Raw genomic sequence first — 27,315 nt, 5'->3', positions numbered from 1 at the left:
GTGAAATGTCAGCATGCTTGATAATCGGATACAGAAGTCTGGGACTGTTTTCCAAAGACAAAAAGCTTCTAATATCTAGTTTACAAACAATACAGGCTTTACCAGATATGAAAATGTCCTTTTCCTTTAAACTAATGCACATTTAATGGTTTAATGTCAAAACATTTTAAACTATTTATCAGTTTTATTTCTTTACAACATTATATAGGCTAGCTGACCTTCACTCTTAAAGCTTTTGGAACCTACAGTACATTGTGTGATCCGAAATAAAAGAAGAAGAATATGCTCAAATTGAACATTTAATACACATTTTCAGGACACAGGCTGCCACCAGATTTTCTGATGTAACCGACTTGCTTCAATACATATCTTTAAGATGTATCTGTCATATTTTGTACATATTTTTACAGAGACATATCCGACACCATTTGAATTCAGTTCTTCATTTCATACATGAATAGAACAACTTTGTGTGTGTGTGTTTTACGTTTATCTCTCCCGCACAGCATCCAAAAGTGAACGTGAGTAGGTTTTTATGTTCACAGCCCAGCATGAAAGAAACATCACTCTGTACTGTATGTGCACAGTAAAACTGTAAGCCGTGTATGGAATGGCTCCACAATGGCAACAGAATTCTTGCTGGTTCATATGGCAATGAATGCTCCTTTCTGTTGTAATGAAGCTTTTCATCCACCAGATGGCAATGATGCACCTGTGCTTAGGAAGGCGAGGGCTCGATTACACGCTGCAGTATTGCAGGGGAACATTTTGTTTTTCGCTGAATGCAACATCATTAAAATGTCCCCTCTCTAACCACTTGCTTTATACAATCTTAGCAATTCCTGTTGATTCACATTAGCATTAGCACATTACCATGCCCGTTTTGTGCATCTGAAAGAACATTTTTGCTGTCAGAACAATGGACTAGAATAGAATATGCGAAGGAAACCTGTTTTTTCTGCATGTTTATGGCTGATTATATCTAAACTGTAAATTAGATTTGTCAGGCACACGCTCATCAGCTTACTGCAGTTTTAATTTCATTTTATTTTATTTGCAACTAAAGACTTTCACTTTGGTTCAACCCAGCCATGCTGAATCAACCCATCAGTTTCATTACTATTATTATTATTATTATTATTAATAACATTATTTTTAAGAGTGCAAACCCTTCCTAAGAATGGTAAAGCATGTCCTGTTAGTAAAGCCTTTGCTTTATTAACAGAAGCCATCGACCACGTTCTTACCTGTTTGATTGTTTTCGCTTTTCTGTTTCTTGCTTTACAAAGTTGGTTTCACCAAAGCAGATCTACAAGGTATATAAGGTTCAATTCCATTCCATTCAAGCTGCTGTTTGTCTTGTGCCGGTTTGTTTTGTACTCTTCCCAATACCCAGACATAAAGCGGACACTAGCTGGTTCACTGTAACAATGTCTTGGTATAAAATGGTTCACTTCTTTCTAAAAGACAATGCCCTTGTGTTCATCTCTGAAGGTCGTGAGACTTGCAAAGTGAGAAGAGAAAAGTAACGATTGCAACTGAGAGTCTGCATTAATAAAACATGAGCCCTCCTGTATAATTAAGTCCCCACGTCCTGTTTTGCTGTATCTTGTCTTGTTTCTTTCTCTTTATTTATTTTTTTTACACTAATGACATTCAGCTGAGAGAGAAATCTGGCTTAGGAGAATCCATTAAATATCTCACCATGGGTTACTTCTCGCCTGTCTTTAGAAGCACTGAACAGCAATATGATTAGCAAAATAATTAATAGAATTAGCATTAAAAATCCATCTGGAAATGTCGGCACGCTACCGTAGACTTTAAACTCAGATAGTGTCCCACTGAGCATGTAAACTCGGGACAGATGTGATTTTGACTTTATTACTTAAGCAACATCACAAATAAGAGTGCTTGTTGAAGTGAATATCGTCGCAGCTGTAGGTAAAAGTTTGATCCAGTATTGTTTGGGTAATTCCTGTTATGCAGTGCATACAGAGCTTTACAACAACAGTAAAAAAAACAAAAAAAAGAAAAGAAAATGAATGTACTTCAGCACTGTTTTCATGTTTTCCAGTGCATTAGACCAGGGGTTCACTTCACTTGTGATGAAAGAAAATTAGCTATAATTTCCATTTTGTGCAAAAATCCTGAGTTTAGTATTTTATTCTGTATAAAAACATACACTACGGTTCAAACGTTGGGAGTCAGTATGAATTCTTTCTTTTTTTTCACAAGAAATTAATATTCTTGAGCAGCAAAGCAGCATGTTAGAATGATTTCTGAAGGATTGTGACACTGAAGACTGGAATACAAAAATTACATTTTAATATATAAAACATTTGTTTTATATTGTAATACTATTTCACAATATTACTGTATTGTATATTTGATCAAATAGATTCATTCATTAAAAAAATATACAAATCTTACTGACCCCAAACTTTTGAACAGTAATGGGAACATGACAATGTGCTGCATAATATGGATGGCCCTTATCATGCACTTTTGAAACTGTGCTTGTTTAGTCGAATTAGTGGACTGGAACTAAGTTGTATAATCTAATGCTCCTCAAACATGTAAATCTGTACAAAAATTGAAACCAAAAATACTCGAATTCTCTCTGAACTAAAGGCCAGTTTACATACTGATATGTTTGGCCTAATGTGCTATTATGACTGAACAACATAGGCTCACTGATTATTCTCTCAGATTTTCAATTCGATATCACATTTGCCATTTTGATAGCCAAAATTGGGGTGAATCATTTTATGTTGAACTTTTACATAGTACTGAAGTTGCACTTTGCGTTGCACAGTAAATGCGCTTTAGCCTTCTTTCCCTCCCCCTTTTGTTAAACTCAAGTTTATGTTTGTGGTTAACCTCTTGTTTTCGCAGTTGTATTTCACAAGAAAAATGCACTCAAAGCCAGTTTATTTGCAATTATTTTGTTTACACGGTTAATTCAGTGGGAATGCATTCTCCCTCTTACTCTAAATTGGGTAATGAGCTCTATTGTTCTTGCTGCATTCCCTCAAAATGAACCCAAGTGTGCCAAAACACAGGATGTGTTTGGAACACACTCAACTTGACTGCACGTGGCTGGTGTGCACACTATTGTTCTTAACATGTGTAACAATAGTACATACTGGACTATGTACACATCTCGCTATTAAATGTTGTCATTGACCTTTGTTCCCCTGTGCAGATGTGAGAAAGTTCATGCTTGGCCCTATGTCTGAATCTTCTTTTGTAACAAGCAATGTTGAATATGTCTAGAGTATGATGGTTACTACTAAAATCCAGTCGTTTATAGGGAATGCCACGTTTGTTCAACAGCTTTCGGGATGTTTTTTGAGTACCTCTACTAACCCAAACTGCATGTATACTGTAACACACACACCTGCATGGAACCGTAACAGCATGACGGGACGTTTGCCCCCAGTATTACATTTCTCTGCTTTGCTACCATAGGTCCTAGCACTACATGCCAAGAAGACTCCTGTGCCAACATGGGGATCTGCATCCAGCAATGGGAGAACTACACCTGTGACTGTTCAATGACCTCCTACACTGGGACGCAGTGTAATGACCGTAAGTTGCCGTACGCCTCGTGCAGTTTCCACTTCCTCTCTTTCTCTTGTTTATTTTGCTCTTCGTTTCACTCGTTTACACAATTTTAATGATCACAAGGACCCACTCTTTGAAAGATTAATTGAGCACACTGTAATCCACATAGCAAATGTTACACAAACACTAATGGTTTTTGGTTGCACAAAAGCTTATACAAAAGCTCATACATTACACACACACACACACGCGCGCACACACACACACACTGCATTCATGTTCTGAAGACCTGTTTGAAGACAACAAAGGTACGTGTTATTCACTACTTGCTGATGCTGGTAAAATATGCTGTATATTTGTAATATTTAAAAATTCTATACAAATTATTGAATAAATGCGTATATATATATCCAATAATTAATAAATAATTACAAATAAATAAATAATGATCATACTATTATTATATTAAATAATAATTTAATCAATTATTTACTAAAATAATAAATATATATATATTTCATATTTAATTCCTATTAATGTATATATGCTAATGCGTTGATTTGATGAGGTTATCTAATAGAAAGATGTTTGTGCATCTTTAAGTGTGTCTTAAGTTTCCAAATAATTTATGATACCACTTTATTGTGTTATATTTATCAGAAATTGTTAAGTGTGATATTAGGAAAGATCTGATTGAAGGTGCCACGAAACTCGTAACCGTCAGAGAGACAAAATCATTAAGTCTGCTCACAACCGGCCCTTTAAAGTTCAAATCCTTAATCACTTCACTGAACTCTTAATGGATTTAATCAGATCTGATTATGTAAACGGTGGGTGTTGAGAGTAAAAATATGATAACACTGCATGGGTAGGCCTATATCACAGGACACGGTTGATCTGTTCAGACGAAACTTTACATTACAGGTCAACATGTATCATATCTGTCCTAAAAGCCCCGGAGAACCAGAATCAATCGACAACAATGCACTTCTACCATGAACAGTCACTCTTTATTCTATAGTCATAATGATGCCATTCTTTTGACATCACTGCCACAATAAAAGGTGTTATCTTGAGTCGGTGGAGATAAACACCATCCCTACAGACACAGAAAGCGCCTCGGTGAGAATGTGATATGACTGTGATTGCCTTCCTCCCCTCCACCGCAAGAACAACACAGTTGACCTTCCAGAGATTGAAGACTGACATGCATAATAGTACGCCAGCCTGCTGCTTTGACACATCGTATTTTTGTGAGGGGCAGCAGTGAATCAAAAGCATGTTAGTGAAGATAGGGACAGACTTAATTGAATAATGCAGAAAGAGTGATGTGTGTGTGTCGGCTTTGTCAGTCTGGGAGAATATCTGACTTGCTGCTGTACGGGAAAGAAATCAAAGGACTGTTTTTGTAGCCGCACCAAAATTCTTGCTTCTATTCTTATGGATATGAAAGCTTATTGCTTTAGTATTCAGTCTGGTATTGTGCTATACGCAGATATCAGGGGCGTTTCCTCCGAGGAGGCAAGGGAGGCACTGTCTCCTCAAAAAAATAAAACATATTACAAAATGTGACGTTAGAAAGTGTATAAAAAGTAACTGTCCAACAGCAACACCTTTTATAATTTAGACTTTGTCTCTTACCAGTCTCAGCTTACGCCACTTCAGTTCTTTTTGTGATTCCAGTGGTGTCTCTCCTGGACCCTGGCGGTCGGCACCTCGTCTCTCAAGTTTACGAGGTAGGGCCGGAACGGCTCGGTCCAGGTGGCCAAACACCGTCCGCTCTCGGGTCCAAGAGGCACATCCAAGTAATCCTGCCAACAACGCCAAATTGTGATGGCAAACAAAATGATATCACTAAATAAGAGACAAACATTTCCAATTGTCTTTGATGAGGTTTATTTTCTTGCAAGAAAAGGTCAGCAGTCATACAGTCACACAGTGAGGGGAGGGCATCCTTCCTCTTTTATAGTTTTGACGCCTAGAATGTTATCTTTCTAGGCCAGTGATGGTATTTTCAATATGTGGAACATTCTTAGACTTGTTCATCATATTATATCCTTGACTGGAGGCCTTCCGGTCACATACCAACACCCTTTACCATTCCAATACAATTCCATATTAGAATAAGGTTTGTGCGTGCTCTTTTACTGTCATATGATGGTCACACACATCTTAAAGATCAAATTTCTTCCACAGGGTAAAGTTACAGCGGGAGGCCGCGTATCTCTTGCCTCCCCTGAGCCCATTGAGTTTTAACAGACCCCCTAAAGTGTGCGCTGGGTTTGGTGGGGGGTTATTGAGAACGAATGGGGGGGGAAGTCACGTGAGGAGGTAATGCCTCCATCGTGCTATGATGAGATATCGCGTCACAGCAGTCTGAGGACAACAGCGCCAGGCCAACGTCGTCGGATCTGAAGTTAGGGTGCTGATGGCGATCGCGTAACCCGCCCAAACCACTAACCCTACCCTTCACTATAACTATAAGCTCAACCTTAACAAATACGATCCCCACCCAACCACTGAACCTAACCTTAATGACTCTATAAGCTCCACCCCAACACCGGTGTGAGACTGCTGTCCTGGCACTGTTGTCCTCAGACTGCTGTGACATATGGTTCTGCAGTTGGTTATTATTGGCTAGTATTGGTTGTGATTGGACACGATTGGTTTGTGCGATAAATCCCGCCTCTTGTTTTTGTACTAAAGTAGTAAACAACTCAGCGACTTAGTTATCACCACTTTGTCACATCAAAATCATACTTGAAATGGCCTGAAAACATGATGACACATGATGACATGATGATGGTGTTTACCGAGCTTGATGATCCGAAAATAAATTGAGTCAACTATTAAAAATAACAGCTGAACAGAGGTTCACAAATAATTGAAAACATATTGTTCAAATTGTTACTGCCTTTAGTTATTATTTTGGAATTGATGCTTAATTTGAACATTAATTACATCATGTAAAAATACTAAATAGAATTGTAGTCTATTTGGTTTCTATTTTTTTATGTAATGTTTTAACCAGAAAAATGTGACAACATTAAGTGTAACTGGGACACTATTTTACCTCTTTAGTCACTACTTTACACTATACAACACACATAAAAAAAAAAACTTTGGGTTTTGCCTAATTTCAGAACACTACACCACTGGATGTCTCATTTAAAAGAGGTGTATGAGACGTGGTAGGTCATTTTGCTGAGTTACAAATGAATATAGAGCCTTAATAATGAATTGAATGTCCATAGACGAAACAGACTCTATTTCTTATGTGACGCTCATGTATTTGCAGACTGAACCTCTCTAGTCGCTACATAACACTAGGTGGCAGTAATGTTTTAGTTAGAGACGAAAGCGGCCACAGAAGTCTGCTGTGTGCCAGAACATCTCATAAAATTTGAATGTTTGAATAATGCATTATTATATAGCACCCTCGTTTCTGAGTATATATTTTAGGAAAATATATTCTCAATGCATTATTATATAGCACCCTGGTTCTGAGTATAGATTTTAGGAAAATGTATTCTCACATGTTCCTTACTCACAATTTGGCTGAGATTTCTTTATTTTTTTGCAGATTTTTTGCAGCCAGATTTATATTCATAGTTTTTTGGGGTTTTCTGCTTTATTTTCATACTGCATAAATGAGCTAATATCTTGTGCAGCTGATATTCAATGACGCGGTTGTATACTTTTATTATTCTATCGCAATAATTTGCCCTTTGAAATGTCAAATCATATTATTTATAAATAAGCTTCCACTCAGAAAAATGTAATCATTTATTTATCAGTCATGCTTTTTGTTACAACTGTTTTTGCAGCATTTTGCCTTGTGGTCTGTAATAGATAACTTTGATTATCTATTCCTAACAAAACAGACCTTTACATTAGAAACATCATATTTTCTAGAGTAGTTGTTATCATCTGGTTTTGCCCATATTACCCAGATTTTGCATTTCACATGGTGACCCAACAGAGCACCAAAATAGCTTTACAGTCAAAAGTAAATAAAATGTTCTATTTTGAAAATCCTATCTATGATTATAGTTGCATTAGCATGATCTCTTTTAAAGCATCTTCGAGTACCTTGAAAAAAGTATGATTCTGCATATTTCATTTGAATATATGAAGGAATCCATTGCTAGAACCTTTAAAACCAGATATGATTCACTGAATCCAGCGATCACTCTTACACTAATTGGTTGTTTCATTGAAGGAGGCCAGTGATCATCAAAATGCTTTTAGTCAGAATAACAAGCAATGCCCTTGGACCCTAAATTAAGATTAAAACTGAGTGCAGTGTTATTGCATTAGACAGGAGCTTGTGTAGGAATGAGATGCATTCATTGCCTCTTTCAAGCAGCTATAGCTAAACAAACACCAAATTGCAAGCTGCCCCTCGCATTCCAAGTATTTGCTTATTAATTTGGACACACTCCGCAATCACGTTGATTGAGCTGCGGTAATAAATGACTGGTTAGAAGCTCCATTGGCTGTTAAATGAACTCATGGCAAATGAATATTGCTTAAAGGAATTTGCCAGCATCCGCTAGACTAGTGTGAGTTTCTGTCTGAGAACGGAGCTGTTTATTCAGAGGTTTAAACGACCTCGTTTCATGCAGACTTCTTTTAGTTCCTGAAAGCAAAGCAGTCGGCGCTCAAATTCCACGAGACGTTCACAAATGGCTTTTGAAGGAGCTGTTCTACGCGCTTGTTAATGAATTCCCTCAGGTTTTACTGAAGGTGCCTGTCATTTTTTCTTGGCTGAGGGCCCTTGATGGCCAGCACATGATGTATCTCCACATAGCTTCATACTTTAGTCGAGTTTTAGATGCGGGGGGGGACTCAAAAAAAGTCGAGGTTCTTGATGATCCTGTTTTATATGCTAAAACTTCTGAAGCGGTTTTACAAATTGCCTTGTTAAACAACAAAGCGATTCTTTTACTTTCTGTTTTCCCACAACATTAATTATCAGGGTTAACATGAAATATTGCTTTGCACAATTTAAATGATACCCATCGGCATTCTTGCATTTTTTTTTCTCCCATGTCCAACATTTGTTTCATAAATATATAAATTAAATGACAGATAGACAAATAACATGCTGGAGGGATGGATTTGTTTTCCCTCATGTGTGTCTGACATGAACAGAGTCTCGGTAATTAAGGAGCATCTTTTTCTCTGTCTTTGCTGGAGAGGAAAGAGGAGCAGGATGCTTCACGCCCCTGCTGGTTGTGAGACTTCATCAAAGCTATGTTCTCCTCACTCCATTAGAAACAGGAGAACCCGACTTAGCCACACCATCAATTAAGATGGCAACAAAAGCAAAGGCGCACCTTCAGCTATCTCGTGTCCAATGTAGTGTTACTCAGACAATGCGTCTCAGAGGCGAGGGAGAAATGCATTAGAGATGGAGAGAAGGCCAAGTGCAGGCTTAAATATCAGGGAATGTTTTGCAATTTCATTAACTGATGTGTAAATGCTTTGACTAGAATTATGAAATGACTTCCTGTACTGCAAATGACTTTTTTTTTTTTTTTGGTGCTTACTTAGGTTTAGAGGTTTGAACAAATGGTTTTTGAAGGTTTAGGGATAATGTACAGTTAGACGGTTATTATAGCAACCCAAAAAAGCTGATTGGTCTTATCACACTTTTAAAAAAAGTGCTGTCTTAAATTTGTAAGTACAGCCAACTTGGATGTTTAAGTTATTTCAACTTAAATTCTATTAAACTGACTTAAAAATAATAATAATAATAATAATAATAATAATCTTGTATAACTTATAAAAAAAGTTTAAAATTGCTCAACTTATTTTGATGAAAAAGCAATGTAAAAATATATGTTGTCATAACTTATTGATAATAAATGTTTTTACAGCGTACTCTGCTAAAGATATGAATATTTGAGGATGAAATATTTTAGTTTACCTGAATATTATCTTAAAGCTTCCTCTAAAAGAGTTCACTTAACGTTTAACAGTCAACCTAGCAGCAAGAAAAACACCACAACAATATTAAAGTCGGCATGAAACTGAAGTTGCGGTAGTCTTTTCTTTCTTATTGTGATGCATATGCAAGTGAAACGGCTTCTCGAAGAAGAAAAAAATGTAGAACGAGACTTGATTTTGTCCGTCGGGAATTGATTGGATGGTTGTGGTTTGCTATTGGTCGATCTCATGTGAGTGACAGGTTGTCCCGCCCTCCCCCGTGCCAGTAAACATGTCATCACAGAAGAGAGATGTTGTCGTTGCGAGAAGAAGGGGATGTTATTTTGATTAAAGATTAAGAGGGAACATGATGAAAAAAATGACGTGCACTGATAAAACATTTATAATAAATAGTGCAATATTTCATAAAAACACAATAATTATCATTTTAATTTAAAGGGATTGAGTTCATCCAAAAATGAAAATTCTGTCATAATTTACTCACCCAGTTGAGTTTAATAAAATAAAAAGAGAGAAAGAAAAGGAAAAGAGGAGAAATTGTATAGAACGTATGTAAATATTTACACTCTTAAAAAAATTAAGGATTCCTAAAGGAGGTTTTTGCAGGAATGCCATAGAAGAGAAAGAAAAAGTTTTAAATGAATTGTTCTGAATCTAAAGACCCCTTTTCCAATACAAAGAGCTTTTTGTGCAATTGGAAGGTCTTCATGGAAACACAGATGCCAATAAAGAGCCTTTATTTTTAAGAGTATAAAGAATATATATTTGAACTGGAGAAATCAGGACGGACAGAGACAACAGCAATGTTTGCTTTATCTTTCCATTTTTAATATAAATATTTTCTTAAGGTTTTGAGTCAAAAAATCATCTTTTCTTTTAAGAAATTGACTTTTAAACTGTCGAACTCAGCCCCAGAAACCCTTGGTGTTTGTTTTGTGCAGTTCATAAGAATCGGTCATCAGATTTCTTGGCCGGTTTGTGGACAGCCATAGCTCATGCTGTGATATCTGGGTGGGGCTGTTTCTGTGACTCTGAGTTAAAAATGCTGTCGTTGATGAAAAACCAGAGGTGTCGGGAAGATGAATCGCTCATGTGAGTCCATATTCATCACCAAGGTGTCCCGCACTTCCGATGGCCCCTGACACAAGATAAAGAGCTGTGAGACAGGGGAAATGACCTCATCTGACAGCCTCAAATAGAACCAACGGCACAATGGAAATGGATTGGAGCGTTCACAGGAAATATTACCGTACGCTGTATTCATGATGTGTGGTACGATATGCTCTGCCCTCTTCAGCCCACAGATTGAATTGGCAGCATTTTATTATTTTATTTTATTTTACGGTGAAGCACGAAACGATGCCGCTCTGAAGGAGCTGTCTAAAAAATACAGCCGGATCGATCGAGCGAAGGTTTAATATCCTTAATTTCTTTCAATCGACCTGGTGGCCCTCTTTCTGTCAACAGAATTATATACTGTATGAGTTAGTGCAGTGTGTGCTTTGTTTGCCGGATTTACTTTCTTTTTAATTGCTTTTGTTTGTAATGACTATCCATTAGTCTGTGTACAGAAGAGCACTCTTTGTTACAAACTCTAGCTGCCTCTTTCAAACTGATTTCAATAGTGCTATGCTAACATGTTGCTAAGCTATGGTAACACAACAGTACTTTTAAATGCACTATTAGTTTTGAATGAAATGATTTTATTTATGATAAACATAATCTTGTTTTGTCTGGCATTTTAGATTTATTGTTCACTGAGCTTATTACAATGTATTCTTGAATTGGCTTTGAATTATGTAGAGTGTTGTGGAAACTTACTTTTGAAAGTAGTGCATTACAGTATTGTGTTACTCCCTAAAAAGTAACTAATAGTTACTTTTTATGGAAAGTAAGGCATTACTTTACTTTTGCATTACTTTTTTTTCTCCTGAACTGGGCTTACTTGTTTGTTTCGAAAAAGTAGAAAAATAGAAAAAGTTCTATTTTTGGCAAATGTAAAGGCCCTTTCATGCCTAAAGTGAAAAGAAAAAGCTACAGTCTGAAGTAAGTTTACACCTGTACAGTAGCAAACCTTTCAGCTGTGCTGCCATTCTGGATTACAGAAGAACATTCAACACTCTTACTTCAGCAATAAAAACAACAACACAAAAAGAAACTCAAATGTGATGCTAAACTAAAATTATTTTTGCTTATTCCTATGGTTGAATTGGATCATCAGAGATCAGCAGCAAAGACACTGGTTAAAAAAGTGAGATTAAATACATAAAGGCCTCGTTTAACAAACAGGGCTTAGACTAAGCCAGTATTAGCAGCCCAATCTCATCCCAAGGCGACGCTTTTGACATTTCGTCTACATCCAACGCACATGGCACCCTTTAGCGTCAATATGAGACGCAGATAGATATGGGCCAGAAGGCGCCTCCTAGCGGTCTAACCCTAACCCTACCCCAGACCTAAACCTACCCATAACCGAACAAAGCTCTGTGCGTGTCATATTGACGCTAAAGGGTGCCATGTGCGTTGGATGTAGACGAAATGTCAAAAGTGTCAGTATACGACGCCCTAGGATGAGAATGCGTTGGTATTAGGCATTTAAATAGCTTCTATAAACGTGCCTTAGAAAAAGACATTACTGGTGTTTATCTTGAGACAAAACAATGGCAGTGAAATATTTTAAGAATATGTCAGTGTTAGTTGCAAAAACAAAGTAGCCTAATTTGTGTTACTTATTTGAAAGAGTAACTCCCGATATTTTATTGTAAATTTAAAAGTAATGTGTTACTTTAGTTACTTGAAAAATGTAATCTGATCATGTAACTTGCGTTACTTGTAATTAGTTACCCTCAACAATGATGATGAATGTCTTAAAATTTGAGCCATGTGAGGTGAATTATGTATAATAAACATTATCTACCTTTTGGAACACTCCTTTGATGCCTTAAAATGCTATCATATGTCTTAAAATGCTATCCTATGTAAGCACCTCACTTGGTTTCGAAGCAGTTTAAGCGTAGAGAAAATCCGAAATATTCTTTATTTAATCTTCTGGCCGTTCGGTGCTCAAACCTTCCAGATAACATTGAAAAATAACGTTGGTATTACTGTAATGATTGAGGCTTTATGTGTTTAGCACTAGACACCTTCAAGGCCCTCCGTAAGCTTTAAAACCAGAATGACGTACGGTTGTATTTAGAGGAACGGACAGGAACCGCTTCAGTTGAGGCAAGTTTATTTGATCTCTCGCACTTCCGCTGAGAAAACCATGAAACACAATAAAGCATCTCAGCATAATCTATTTATTTATCTTTTCTTTTTTTTTTCTCCAGGACCTTAGTATATTCTTTGAACTCCTCTGCGTCTCAGCTAGAGCGTACGAAATCAATCCCGAATCAATACTGTTGTCTGATACCTTTATTTGACCATCTCTGTGCGGGCTACTTGGGATTGCGTGCAACCAACAGACGCGCCTGTTACGACCATCAAACATGATTTCCAGCGAGTGACTTCATTCAATATGGCTCATAAAGAAATAGTAGTGTGCAAAAATCCATTTTTGGTCAGGCAAGGTGACCTTGTGGGAGGGGAAGTGGTCTTTGCTTTAAGGCTTAGTCACTCAAGTGGAGCCATCCATCACTGTGCATTTCCAGGAAAAACAAATTATGCCCTGTACCAGCACATAAACGTGGCCAATCAATATTTCTGCCCTGCCTCAAATGTCACACATTTTACACCATTTCTAATCATCTTGTTGTCTTTCCACCCCTGCCAGTTCAATGGAGTGTATCATAGCCATTTATTTTTCTTCTTTTATTATTACTTTTTTTATTTACGGTTGTTAAAATGTGTGACATCACCTTCCATCTTCTGAACTAATCGGTTTTGCTGCTTGAATCAATTGTATGCTGCTTATAATAAATAACCTTTTTGAGGTTCATTATTATTGTTTATTTATTTTATTTTGCTTTGCAAATTATGAGCCATATTGAACATATTATTATTTATACCACCACTTCTCCACTCTGGGGACAGCTTTTTTTTTTTTGTTGACAGTATATATAATTATCTAGAACAGTGTTAACAGTGTAGGTAGGAAATACGTTTTTTTATTATTATTTAAATTTCAGATTTCTTTTCAGATTACATCTGTACACCATATGCATGTCATAAGTGAGCATCCTTAGTCCACAGCATGTTTCAAACCACTTTTACAAAATAAATTAATAAAAGTGGAGATATTGAAGAAGGATTTAACAAGAGAAAAATGTGCTAAAGCCCCATGGTATGGTTAGAGGAAAAATTGGTGGCTTTTCTCCAGGATTTAAAAAAAAAAATCAACTCAGATTGGGTTTTTCAAGAAGTCATCTGTTTCATGTTGCCAGAGAATCGTTATGTGGGACGTGGTCAAAGCTCTTCTCTCCTCCTCTCTTATCTGCACAATCCTGCTCTGATTGAAGCAGTAACTCTCAACTGCCTTTGATCAGGTCGTGTGTCACTTAAGACTGCTCTGAATGGAGTCTCATCTTCCTCATCCTGCAGAGTTCCAGATCGGCTTGGGCTCTCAATCAAAAACACAATTAGAACAGCATTAAAAAAAGACAGGGCTGCTCCGTCTTATCCATACAATCAGCAGCCTTTACCTTTCTCCATTCATCCTTCTCTTTTTAATTTTCTCTTTTTTTTGTTTCACAGCAAGTCAGTTTTTTTGTTGAAGAATTAACCATTGATCGCCTCCGCGCTCCTACATGTAATGAATGAAAGCAGGAAAAGCAGATAGATTAGCTGCTACAGTCCAGCAAGCAGGTTTATTCATTTTTTTGAATGATGATATTTATTTTGTTTGGGCTGGATATCTGCATTCACGTAACGGTACAGATCGGAGATGAATTTGGTTGCTATGTGATGCAATTTCTTAAACTCGTCCCTTTGGCTGCTCACACTGTCATGGCAATGAGGAAGATTGTTCCCGGGAAGACGGGCAGCACTTCTGGAAAGCATTAATTACCACAGAATGGGACCATTAATCAGAGCTGTCTATGCCAGACAGAGCAGAAGGCAGCAGAAAAGGCTTCTGGGCTGAATTGACTGGAGGTGTTCTTATGCATATAGTACCCTAGTGCACAGGAGGACTGCAACCAAACTAAAAGACAGATTTGCTTTGGGGACCTTACCATTTCCTACATGTTGACAGCTAGGGACAAGGTGGACCTTACTGAAATCCCACTACATTTTGCCCTTTCCTTTTCATCTTTTTGAATCATTGCAAATGTAAAAATTCAAAATGCATGGGAAAACAGCTATCAGCTATACTGATGTCACAGTATCTCTATGTTTTAAAGCCTGGTATTGACAAAAAATATGACGAGTATATATATAAAGTGATGTCAATTAAACTTGTTTATTTGGTATAATTAACTAAAAAAAGAGGAATTTTCCCCCTGTCTGAATATTCAGCATCACTGCAGGCACCTTTTCCGTTTCAACGCCACAAGTGCTGCCACTGTTTAGTTAATTCAGCTAAACAAGAAGTGCATGCTAATTTTGTCAATATTGTGCGAATGGAGACAGACTTGTAATGAACTTAATGCATTTGATCCAGTTGAGTTAATTCAATTCAAACAACCTTAAGGACCCCATGGAATCTTTTAATGAATGGAATTTTCTTTCTTATATCGACCTATTCAAAGGGACAGAGTTGTTTCCTAACTCTGTTTTAAAATACGTCTACATACATAGAATAAAATACACTCATGTAAACAAATTTGAAATGTGTAGTTTTATTGTATGGAATGTAAGTCAGAAATTGTATTGTGTGTATATAATTATGAGTGTGTCACATGTCAGTATAGGAATCGCAGACATCCCACCTGTCCTGGAAGTTACGAGTTAGCATCTTAGCACTTCCAGTTCCATCGTCCCGAAGGTTTTTCGAATTAATTTTTGGATAAATGGCTAAAATAAGGTGTTTGTTGAACATAAGCTCAAGACACTTTCACGTTTTATTCTACGACATAAAATGCATCAGTATCACCCCACTCATGATTTTTTAAAGCTGTTACGTGTCTTGAAAAAGGAGGTTGCTAACAAGTGGCTAAATGGGATTATAGAGACTGTCGGTGACATTAAACGTCATCACGCCGAACAGGTAAACTCCAACGCTATCTCACGACCAAATCGTACGAATTCGTACGAATGATAAAAAGTTGGCTAATTCGTACTAATTCGTACGACCTCACTCGTACGAATTTGTACGATTTGTCTAAACCCACGTGATGGGTAGGTTTAGGGGCGGGGTCAGGGATAGGTCATTCGTATGAATTCATACGAATTGGCCAATTTGTAAAATATGTACGATTTTGCAAAAATCTTACTAATTCGTACGAGTCAGGTCGTATGAATTCGTACGAATAAGCCACCTCGTAGAATTTGTTTTCCCGTGAGATCGGGCTGGTAAACTCAGTCGGCTTTTACAGCCTTGTTGTGCTAATAATCGCGCTCTTACAAACTATTCTAACTCAAACTTTGAGGGAAAATGTTGTTGGAAGAGTTGTTGGAAGCTGAACGTGACGTTGAAGTCGAGCGACCGTGGTGTAGTTCGTTTATAGCCTACCTTTAGCTTTTTACTTCTGGTGATTGTATTTAGGCTTCAAAGTTACTGTTTTATTAATTCACTAAAAAGTCCTTTGCTCACAAATCAGACTACACTAGTCACTGTTTTTGATTCACTAAAAAGAAGCGGCTTATAAGAGTCATTTGTTCACTAATCGGACTACAGACGTCTAGCTGTGTGTTTTTGATTCTCTAAATGGAATGACTTATAAGAGTAATTTGTTTGTGAATCGGACTACACTGCACTGCTACTATAAAGCTGTACAGGACTGTAGGGCGGGACATATCAAAGGACTAGTCTCACCAGTAGCCGTAAATCATAATTTAATATTAGCTTTTGTAGTCGGGTGGCTTCATGTAGCTCAAACAGTGGAACAAGAACTGATAAAATATGTATCTTGAATGCAATGTTGCTTTGGATAAAAGCGTCTGCCAAATGGCTGAACTCACGAAAGGAGCATTTAGTTTGGATGAGCACCTGTGGATATATATGTGTATAGTGTAATTTTGTCAACTTTTGAGAGTACACTAGCATGCAGTAGATGACCTCAAGGCTCCCATTTTGCCTGAACTTGACCTGTTAGCAGTGATTTAGGCAGAGTAAATGCTACGTAGAATTCACTTTAGATATTTTTAGTTACTTGAGATTACCCTCATGAATATGGTCTTTCTCCTTCTACCTTCTGCCAATTATTGCAGAGAACGGACAGCTATCATATTGAAGACTCATATTTGGCGCAGTTCCTTCTGGCTAAACGTTTATCTTCACAAACCACCAATGTGCTAACCTTAAGCGAAACCACTGGCCATTTTAAGCCGTCTTATTACTCTGAATGATTTCTTTCAGCTCTGGATTGCCCTTTTCTTATGAATTCATCTATAACTGGAATCTAAGTACCTTTTTTTTATTTCCCCATTGTTGCAATAAGCTGAATAAAGCTTCCCTCTTGCAGAATGTATTTTTTTGCTTAGCCTAATGTTTTGAGAGATAATAAAGCAGATGCTTTGTTGTTTTTTAGCATTACTGCAGCATGCATTCAAAAGGAATTTGGCAAATCGCATCGATCTCTCGCATCAGCCGCTTTAAATACTCTGTTTAATGTTGCATCACATCTCTGCCTCTAATTATCGGAAACCTCTCTGCTAGGATAAAATGGATAAGGCTTATTTGAACTTCTTCAAGGCCTTTTCTCAAGCAGTTTCAGCTTGGCTCTGTCAGTATGCACTAGCTGGGTGGAATTTCTGAGTGATTTCACAATCTCGCTAGCATTTTTCACCATGATTTACAAAGCTCTTGCTCACTTGTGATGTCATTGTAATGTCATTAATTTTACCCCCTAGAAGGACGTTTGCAGATTCAATCCATCTTTAAAGCATCTGTGCAAACGTATATCCGCCTGTCCGAACTCTTGTCTCCATCCCACAGATATTCTCCTGCAGAGAACTGATTTACCATCAGCATTTTAATGGCCATTCACTTTGCAGCCAACACCGGCTAATGAGTCCACAATAATTAGTTGAGGTACGTTGAGCAGCACCAGTAAAAGTCCAGGTGGTGTGACTAATTACAAAGGTGTTCAAGGCCTTACTTACACAAGAACAAGAGAGCGGACACCCTCTGCCAATGCTTAGCTCTCAGTGAGAGGCAGGGCGACATTTGAAGACCAAAAGAGCAATCATTCCCACATTATCGTTTCTGCTAATGTGCTATTTTCTTTAACAAGATGATTAAATATTTGTTTCCTGTCAGTAAGCATTAAGTATTGCCGGCAAAGTCAGTCTGTCACTTTTTCGAAGACATAGCAAGCGTCATGCATCATGCAACATCTATATAAACAATAAAAAAATGCTCATTTGACAGGTACGTGTTGCATTAACAGCATTAACATTTTCATGTCTTAAGCAAAAAACACAGATGTGCTAAATATACTGCTGCATATTTTTAAGGTCTCACATCCGAGCTGTCAATTTGGCTTTGGGTACCTCTCAGATCCCTTTGCGCAGGTATTTCTTTTTTCTTTTTTTTTTTGAAGTCTCTTAGGCACTTTTTTAGAGTGAGGAACAGCTTAAGATGAAAGAGGTAGTTCCCCTGCAGGATTATGTACAATGAATAATTTAAAGTGGAAAAAGAAAGCTCAATTCCGTTAACCTTGTAAGTTATTTATTGTTTTTAGATGGATGTCATGTTTGCTAATATCCTCCCCAGTCAGCCACAACTGAAAATGGAAATTCGGTGGAGTCATTTTAGGGACGTCATCTCCAGAATGCATGCAGACTCTGACGGATGACTTGTACAAGGCCGGAGTTTTTCTGCTTGGCCGGAGGTACAGAAAACCGAAGAAGCCTTGAATATTTATGCTTTATTTTTGACCTGGACAAACGTGCGCTGTTAAAATGACCACTGAGGAATCCTTCTGACCTGAAAACAATGGGAGCATGCATTTGCTTGTCACAAAAAAAAAGACAGTTCATTTAAAAAGAAATGCCTAACATTATACCATTTATTCATCCTTATGTTGTTCCAAACACACACACACACACACACACACACACAAATGGATATGTTATATACATATAATGTATATGCTGTTCCACGGTCTTGCTCCAAAAATTAAACAAAAGCACAAATGTAAGTACCTCTAAAATGATCCGTATGAGTTATATGTTATATAACTTAATTTATAGAAATACATGTGCTGTGAATGAGATTTGAGAGCTATGACAGATGAAAATGTATACATTTTTGTAAAATTTCTTGAAATTATCTTCAGACGGCTCTCAGATCTCAATCAAATCTAAGCTGAAGATAATTTCAAGAACTATACATATATGCTTATATGGTGTTTTTCGTTGTAAGCATAAACATTTTTTGCTTTTCTAATCTCTTTTGTTACATAGACATAAAAATGTCATACAGGTTTGGAATGATTTATGGGTGAATAAATGACATACACTTTTATGTTTTGGAAATCTTGACTTGCACTCAACTCGAAATCTAGTTCGTCATCAGAGTTGATATAGAGGTTATATCAGTTGATATAGAGCTTGATACATGCTTCAGTATGTTGAGCTCACATGTTGTTTCCCATTCCCAGATCATAAAAACATAATCCATAGTATAGATAGCTTCCTATAAAACCTGGACTTTAAGTAGTGACGTCCTCTCCTCATTGTCATTGTTGAAGGTGATCACTTTGATGCTCAAGAACCTTTTTTTTTTTTTTTTTACTCCTCCCAAGATAATAAAGTTCTTTCACAGTCGTTAGATGAATTTTCAAATCGCTTTGCTGACAGATGGCTTCTTTCAGAGAGTGCTGTGATATAAAAGGTGAGACATAGGCCAGCATTTTTATGGTTTGAAGGCGCAAGCTGCTGCAGGTGCAGATGCATGGGAGGAAAAAAAAGTGTCTGGGTACTAAAACACTATTTCTAGGCCAGGGGAAACATTTTCCAAAGACTACTTGATAAGGGAGAAAAGATAAAACTGATAAGAGCGGGTGCACAAAAGAGCAAAAAAAAAAAAACATTTTGAGAAAATTGAGGGCGATTTGTACGGACATCAAAGGTCAACCGGGACCAATTTTCGTGCCTTGGCTTTCCTCCCAGTAAAGGGAGAGATTTGGCTGACTTGTTCACCTTTTGTTTTATTTCATTTACTTTGTTTTATTTTATTTATTAAGCATTTACTCAAGGTCAGCATTGGAGGTTGACGCAAACATCAACATCACATTCACAACCACAGTGCTGCTCATTTCCAAATAACTTTAGCTGTAGGAACAACACTCTTGAATTTGTAGGTTTATCTTTTTCTAAGTCTTGATTTTCCCTTTCAATCCTCAGTTCTTTAAGTCATTTATAGATCTCAGAATTAGCCACTGCTCGGACAGATCAGACTGGCAGATGTTCCATTGTTTGCACAAAGTAGTTCCTCAGAATGTCCTTTATGTGTCCTCTCCCATGGTCATTTGATAAATCACACTGCCTTTGGTTTATGTGGCGGCTCGGTGCCTTTGAAGCCTTTGGAGCTACTTTTGGCACGGCATCACCAGGGTTCTGAAGGACTGGAGGTAAACTATGCGGCCCTCAGTAATTCGCTCATTGTTCCTGGTATTTTCGTTTCCTCAGAGCAAATGGCTTGTCGTGTATCTCCCAGAGAGAGTTTGCCTAGATGGCGCTTGACTGCTCCCTCAGAACCTCTCCTCGAAGCCTGGACAGTTCCTGGGGAGTTTTTGCCCCGGCTGAAGCCGGCGTATCTTCACCTGCGTTCCATTTCTTCCTTGGCTCGTGAATAATTCATCCCATAGCCGTGTTTGGTCTGACGCGGTGGGTCTGTTTCTCCTGCAGGTATAATGAGAAGCAGAAGCGGTGGGCTTTGAAAAGGGTTCTGTATGGATGCAGGCCAAAGCTTTACCCTTTCCATGGGTTCAATGTGACCGTAGAGAGAGAGCCAGGCTAAATTTACTCCTAATGTCTCTCTGAGATCACCTTCAACCTGCTCTGTTCGGTAATAAGACCTGTTTACCTCCGCCGCTCGGAGAATCAGGCCTGGCATACGCCGCCATTTTCCCTTGCCTCTTAAGAGGTTTTGCAGTATTTTTTTTGCTTGTGAACTCCAGACCTCATCTTCCTGAAACACATTAGTTATCACGTGGAGTGTAATCTGAGTACATGTGATGTTCCATCCCCCCTAGTGTAATGTGTTTATAGAATATGGCATCCTTGTCAGATCAATAAAACCAACATGGACCGACTCAGGGAGGACAAGCCCTGGAAAGCAAACAAAAAGGGCCGACGTATTATCGTTTCTAATCCTTGTATCGTTAGAACTCCTGCCGAATGTGTGAGACTCAATGTGACATGTTGTCCATGGCACATCTATTTAACCGACAAGTTCATCCGTGCTGTCATCTCAATTGTTCAACCCTGGCATCTCAAGACAGGCCGTCTTTTGGAGGACGAGACTGTGACAGTATGGTACGCGGAATTCATTTATGATGAGCTGATTTGAGATGAGCTTGCTGGAGGTTTTATTCCTTCAGGTTAAACATTCCCAAGAATGAGTTGAGCAGGAGAGACAAAAGACTGCGTTTTTGCTCCTGTCCATATTCAGAATGGTTTGCACCCTATACCTGTGTGCCATTGTTACTGGCGCACTCAGTCACATGGATATACGGATGTGCATTCACAGAACATGTAAATAATTGCCGGCAATTACTGCATTTTGTAGCAAACAGGGAACATAGGAGGCTATGAGGGAAGGTCAGCCAGCATGACCTGAATTGCAGTTTTCTCTGCTCTGTCATTTTCTCCGACAAAACGTTCTCGACCCTTTATTATTTCTCGTGCTTTCATCTCTTCCACTGAAAAGTGCTTGTGAGGGGTGAATTTCATTGAGGTTGGCAACTGAATCTTGTTGCACAAATTCTGTCGCGGCTTCTTTTTCGTGACAGTTTCCCACTGACAAATGTATTTTGTCTCTTTTAATGTCACTGAAGAAAGTTGTTCCCATGCGGTGACAGTTTTTTCTTTTTTTCTACACCTCTCTTTTGTTTGTTTGCTTTTTATTGTGCTGTCATAAGGAACAAAGTTTTGAAATATCTCGCCAGTTAGTTGTCACTTTCCTGTGCAGGTATTGTAATGTGATGTTGCAGCTGTGTTTAAACCAGAGTTTATTCTTTGATTTCTTTTATACTTTCGTTCCTAAAAGTAATTTTCAAATTGAATTGAAGTAGCAAGCCGGATGAAGAATTGTAATAATCAAAGAAAAATTAAGTGTTTATAGGAATGTTATTTATATATATATAGGAATTAGTTACAGATAATCGTAACAAAACGTGGTTAAAGGTAAAAAAGATAAGCCACAGAAAAGAACTCAATGTGGTATTCACGCACACAGAAAGCTGCCTCTCGGACAGCGCGCAATCGCGAATTCGGTTCTCTTCCGTAGCATATATGGCCAAATACGCACAAAAGTATGTCAATATGCCCGTCATGGCTAGTATTCACATACAAACAGTCGTTTATGTTTTAAGTGAACATAAACAGTTGAGAAAGAAAATGTGTTTGGATCAGTTATAATATTATATAATTATATTATAGTTAAAATTTATACAGACTTACAGGTGCAGTGTGTGATTTTTAGCGACATCTAGTGCTGAGGTTGCGAATTGCAACCAACGGAAGTTACGGTGGCCGTCAGGAAAAGAAGTCGTAGTAGCCAGTAAGCAATGAGATTTCTTTACAAAGATAAAATAAGAAATTATGTTTACTTAATTATTCAGTAAAAAGAAATGTTATTGGGAATATTATTGTTACTTGTTCATCATTGTGTCAGTGTTTTATTCGCTGACTTTAGCTAGTTTCTTTGCACAAAGAACAACATAGTGATGAAACGCGTTTGTCCGTTTAGGGCTACTGTAGAAACATGACGGCGCAAAATGCCGACTTAACATGTAAGGGGGCCCGCGGTGTATGTAGATAGAAACTGCTCATTCTAAGGTAATAAAAAACATAACGATTCATTATGTAATCTCTTTATACACCACTGAAAACATAGTTATGTATATGATAATGCATTTCTGTCTACAGATCCTCCTAAATATTACACAGTGCACCTTTAAAGCATTATCGTATCACATATCGGATATCGCATTATTTAACATATCGCTTTTTTTCTTCAATATCGTGGAGCCCTAATTTTTATGTACATAAGCACCTATACATATTTCAATAGGTGACATTTCAAGCATTGCTTATAAATATTGTCTATGTTTCTTGAAATTCTCCACACATTGTTTTAACAGTTATTCAAACTGAAAATTAAAAGTTTTATTATACAGTTGATCAATTAATTTTTGTTACTCCAAACATAATGGCACCAAATATGAATAGTAAGTGAATTTGAACGTTGGTATCAAAACTGATATAAAATAAAAATAAATACAAAGTTATATATGAACAATTTGGTGGCCATGGCTCTGTTTATCTATAAAGCATATACAGTTGTGGTCATAATTAATGGCACCCCTGGTAAATATGATCAAAAATGGCTGTAAAAAAATTAATCAGCATTGTTTTTCCTTTTGATCTTTTAATCAAAAAAAATGTGCAAAAATCCAACCTGTCATTGAAGTAAAATAATTGAAAGTGGGGATAAATCACATTATGAAATAAATGCTTTCCTCCAAAACACGCTGCCCATAATTCTTGACTCCCTGTTAGTAAATACTTTTGCAACCTCCTTTTTCCAAGATAACAGCTTCTAGAGCTTTAGAGTCTTCTCCTATAATTCCTGATGAGTTTGGAGAACACCTGACAAGAGATCAGAGACCATTCCTCCATACAGAATCTCTCCAGATCCTTCAGATTCCCAGATCCATGTTGGCGCTTCTTCTCTTCAGTTCAGCCCACTCATTTTCTAGGGTTCAGTTTAGGGGACTGGGACGGTCATGGCAGAAGCTTCACCCATTTTTGTGTTGATTTTGATGTTTGTTTTGGACCATTGTCCTGTTGGAAGATCCAACCACGGCCCATTATAAGATTTCTAGCACAGGCTGTCAGGTTTAGATTTTTTTTTGTTAGATTTGCTAGAATCCATAATACCAACAAGATATGTCCAGGACCTCCAGCAAAATAATAGGCCCGCAACATATAAGATCCAGCAGTATATTTAACCGTAGGCATGGGGTACTTTTTATCCCTGTTCTGCATCCATCTACACATCTGGTGGGTTTGCTGCCAAAACATTTTTTTTTTTTTTTTTTTTGACCATAGAATATACAGTCCCTTTTGAAGTTCCAGTCGTGTCTGACAACTGAATATGCTGGAGTTTATTTTTGGAGGAGCGAGGAGGATTTTTCTTGAAACCCTCCCAAACAACATGTGGTGATATAGGGGTTGTTTGATTTTTTTTTTTTTTTTTTTGGCTTTCTGACCCCAAGACTCAAGCAATCTCTGCAATTCTCCATCTGTGATCCTTGGAGAGTCTTTGGCCACTCAAACTTTCCTCCTCGCTGTGCATTAAGAAAATATAGACACACGTCCTCTTCCAGGCAGATTCGTAACATCTTTAGTTGATTGGAACTTCTTAATTATTGGCCTAATGGTCAAAACGGGGGTTTTTCAATTCTTTAGCTATTTTCTTATAGCCATTTTCTATTTTGTGAAGCTCAACAATCTTTTGATGCACATCAGATTTAAATATTCTTTGGTTTTACTCATTGAGATAAATGATTAAGGGAATTTGGCCTTTGTATTTCCTCCTATTTAAACTCCTGTGAAACAAGAAGTCATAGCTAGACAATTTCATGTTCCTAATCACCCTGGTGTGCAATTATTTTACTTGAATGAAAGGTTCGATTTTTGCGAATTTTTTTAATGAAAGATCAAAAGGATAAACAATGCAAATGTCTTTTTTACAGTCATTGTTGATCATATTTACCAGGGGTTAATTCTAACCACAACTGTAAACCCTCAAATTTCAGTGCTTTTTATTTAATTAATTAGAAATGCATTCTCCAGTCCTGTGCAGTCCTGCTCCGAATATTTTCACTGCAACAGAAAGGCAAGAATATCTAAAAATACATCCGTAAACTACAGAACTATAAATACACAAAAATAACATCCTATATATAATATAATACATGCAACACAAACATTGCAATGCATTGTTTCTTATACATGTCAACTCTGTTCTCTTCATCAATGCATTTTAAAATGTGTTGACTTCAGCACATGTGCTTGGGAAGCACTGTGAGCCGTATTTGAAATGCTTACTGAGGAATTCGTTCATTGATTGTCAGCAAAACGTGGCTATGAGACATGCACTTTCTTTATGCCCCAATTCTCAATATTTCATCAAGACGGCATTAACCCTTCGCATGATTCAGCTCTTTACCATTCCCATTGTCACGTGGTTATTGCTGCATCGCTTTGCTGTCTCACTCAACCGCGATGCCCCATTAAGAACACTCATTGCCATTGTCGTATTTCACACCGAGCCCAGCTATGCAGGTATAACCAATGAAAAACAATTACCTCTGCCGTTCAATAATGACCCTATAGTTAAGATTTGACCTTGTGTGTGATTTGTCTGCACTATAAACAAGAGAATGTCGGCTGTGGGGGGCCGTCTGAGCGGTCATCAGATTTTGATTATCTTAATCTCTCTGAGGGGCTTTATGGCCACGCCGTCGATGAGCAGGATTCAGCAGTTTTCCACAGAAGGTTATAGACGCACATTTTTTTTTCCTCTCCTGCTATTCTATTACACGAGCAGCTGTGCCATTTTCACTTGCCTAAAACCCCATAAAATTTTATTTCAGCTTTTCTCAAGGTGTCATGATCTTCAGGTTTGCAGGTGTGATCCCATAATGGATGTGTGCCTGAGCGAAGCTTTTTTTTTATTTTTTATCCCCCAATAAGTATTTCCACACCTCTTTGTAAACACCTGAAGAGTTGTGAATATTAAGTTCACTGCATTGGATTTATATGTGAACAAACCCTGAAAGCAAGGTCTTAAGCATTTACGACATATTTGGATTGACAGATGGACTTTAATTTAATTTTATATTAAAACACAATTAGGCATCAAACTCCTTGAAACTGCTCATGCACACACTACTGTATATGTTGTGGAGCATCTGATGCTGTTAGTTTTCCTTGCTTTGTACTGTTCTTTTACAATGCAGATGTGAAATAAGCAACCATATGCTCTGTTATATAATTAACCATCAGTTCTGTCAGGACCACTATCGTCAAATATGATTGACAGCTAGCATACAGTTTGGATTGGCGGTATGGTTCTGTTCTGGGCAAAAAAACTCCCTGCGCATCCATGCAGCCTAGCATGGATAAGAGCAGGGAGAGCAGCAATAAACCCCCCTTCGGTTAAACAGAACAGAACCAACATGAATGTATTGCAGATATCATTAATTCAAGATTTTAAAGTACAACATCATTCGAGAATGTATTCTGATTCAAGGGGAATTAGAATACCATACTAATTGGAGGAGCTTATATATGTAGACAGGCATTGTATTCCTATAGGTAGACGTGGATCAGCTGAAGCTTGACTAACGTGACCTGCCAGAACTGACGTTCTGTGCAACAACAGCCGTCGCCGAACACCAAATCCTGTTGTAGCTGTTGTATGTTGTATCTACTTTTTATCTAGAACGAAGGACTTGTGTATTTCTTACTTTTTATTGACCTAATAATGACAGCGGCATCAGATATCAGCCTCTGACCTGCAGGAACTAGAAGTCGAGTTGGGTTACTCATGCTCGGTAAGGCAGGGAACCGTATGCCGTCCTCTGGTCACTGAGGCTGACGTACATTTGTTAAGTCTGCAAGTTCCCTTGGCGGAACACATCAAAGGGAGAAGGTGTGGCGGACAGCTGGCTATCGGAGACTGTATCTGAAAGATAAATGCATGCATGCCGAGAGCTTCCTCTGGCCCCCTTCCTGTAGAGAGACCGGTGTAATTGAGAAAGATGGCTTCTGCCAGAGTGGGGACACAAAGTCCTCTACGTGCGTCTGTTCCTTTTGGCGAAACAAGGTGAATCTTCTTCCAGAGCTTACAGCATTGATGCGCTGAACTCCTGCCATTGCTGTAGACAAATGGTCCCATCTACAAGGAGGTGTGACTGGTGTAAATTATGGGTTATTAATGTTCCTTATTGAATGTGTATTTATATCTCGGAAAAGGTTGATGGTGTTACTCTGGAAGAATGACTTCAAAGATGAGATGAAAGAACACCTCGTTTTCACTCAGTATCTGGGCATTTCTTTAACTGTGTGCACCTTTATGAAGTGTTGGAAAATCAGTTTTTATAAAACGTGATATTTTCAGTAAGAACATTTATTTTATTTTTTTCCTGAAATGTCACCCAAATTTCCAATTCCATCACAATGTCATTTCTACCACAACTCAACTATGTACTGTATTTTTATTAGCATTATGTGAATTTTTTTGGGGATTCCTTTGTCTGGCTAAGATTCATTTCATAGCTAGCATTTTGAGTATCTGAAATGCACTCAATTAAACATTAAATTAAATAATGTGTTTTTAGACTTTTTGGATTATTTGGCAAAAAATACCTTTGTGAAAATTATTCACAATAGTTATTTTGCCTCTTTTCTGTTGCTTTTTTCATGTCTCCTTGAAAAAACAAATTTTTTTTT

The 27,315-nt window shown here is 37.7% G+C and overlaps 1 protein-coding gene across 20 annotated transcripts in view; it reads left to right on the top strand.

The window, feature by feature from the left end:
- The window catches only part of nrxn3a (neurexin 3a), a 759,351-nt gene that overhangs the window by 112,228 nt on the left and 619,808 nt on the right, over positions 1-27,315 (top strand). For 9 of the 20 annotated variants that reach the window (XR_014625664.1, XR_014625666.1, XR_014625667.1 and 6 more), the window contains exons 16-18: positions 507-521; positions 1,290-1,316; positions 3,472-3,591. Coding sequence is in view for 14 of the 20 variants with exons in the window: in XM_084392521.1 (XP_084248647.1) it covers positions 507-521; positions 1,290-1,316; positions 3,472-3,591 (162 nt within the window). In the remaining 6 variants the exon portion in view is untranslated. The remainder of the gene's footprint in view (positions 1-506; positions 522-1,289; positions 1,317-3,471; positions 3,592-27,315) is intronic. The other 11 variants (XR_014625665.1, XM_084392524.1, XM_084392522.1 and 8 more) reach the window with 3 other exon arrangements.

The sequence above is a fragment of the Rutilus rutilus genome (genome assembly GCF_951802725.1).
Source record: "Rutilus rutilus genome assembly, chromosome: 21".
Lineage (NCBI taxonomy): Eukaryota > Metazoa > Chordata > Actinopteri > Cypriniformes > Leuciscidae > Rutilus > Rutilus rutilus.
This window is presented reverse-complemented; position numbering and strand designations above follow the sequence as displayed.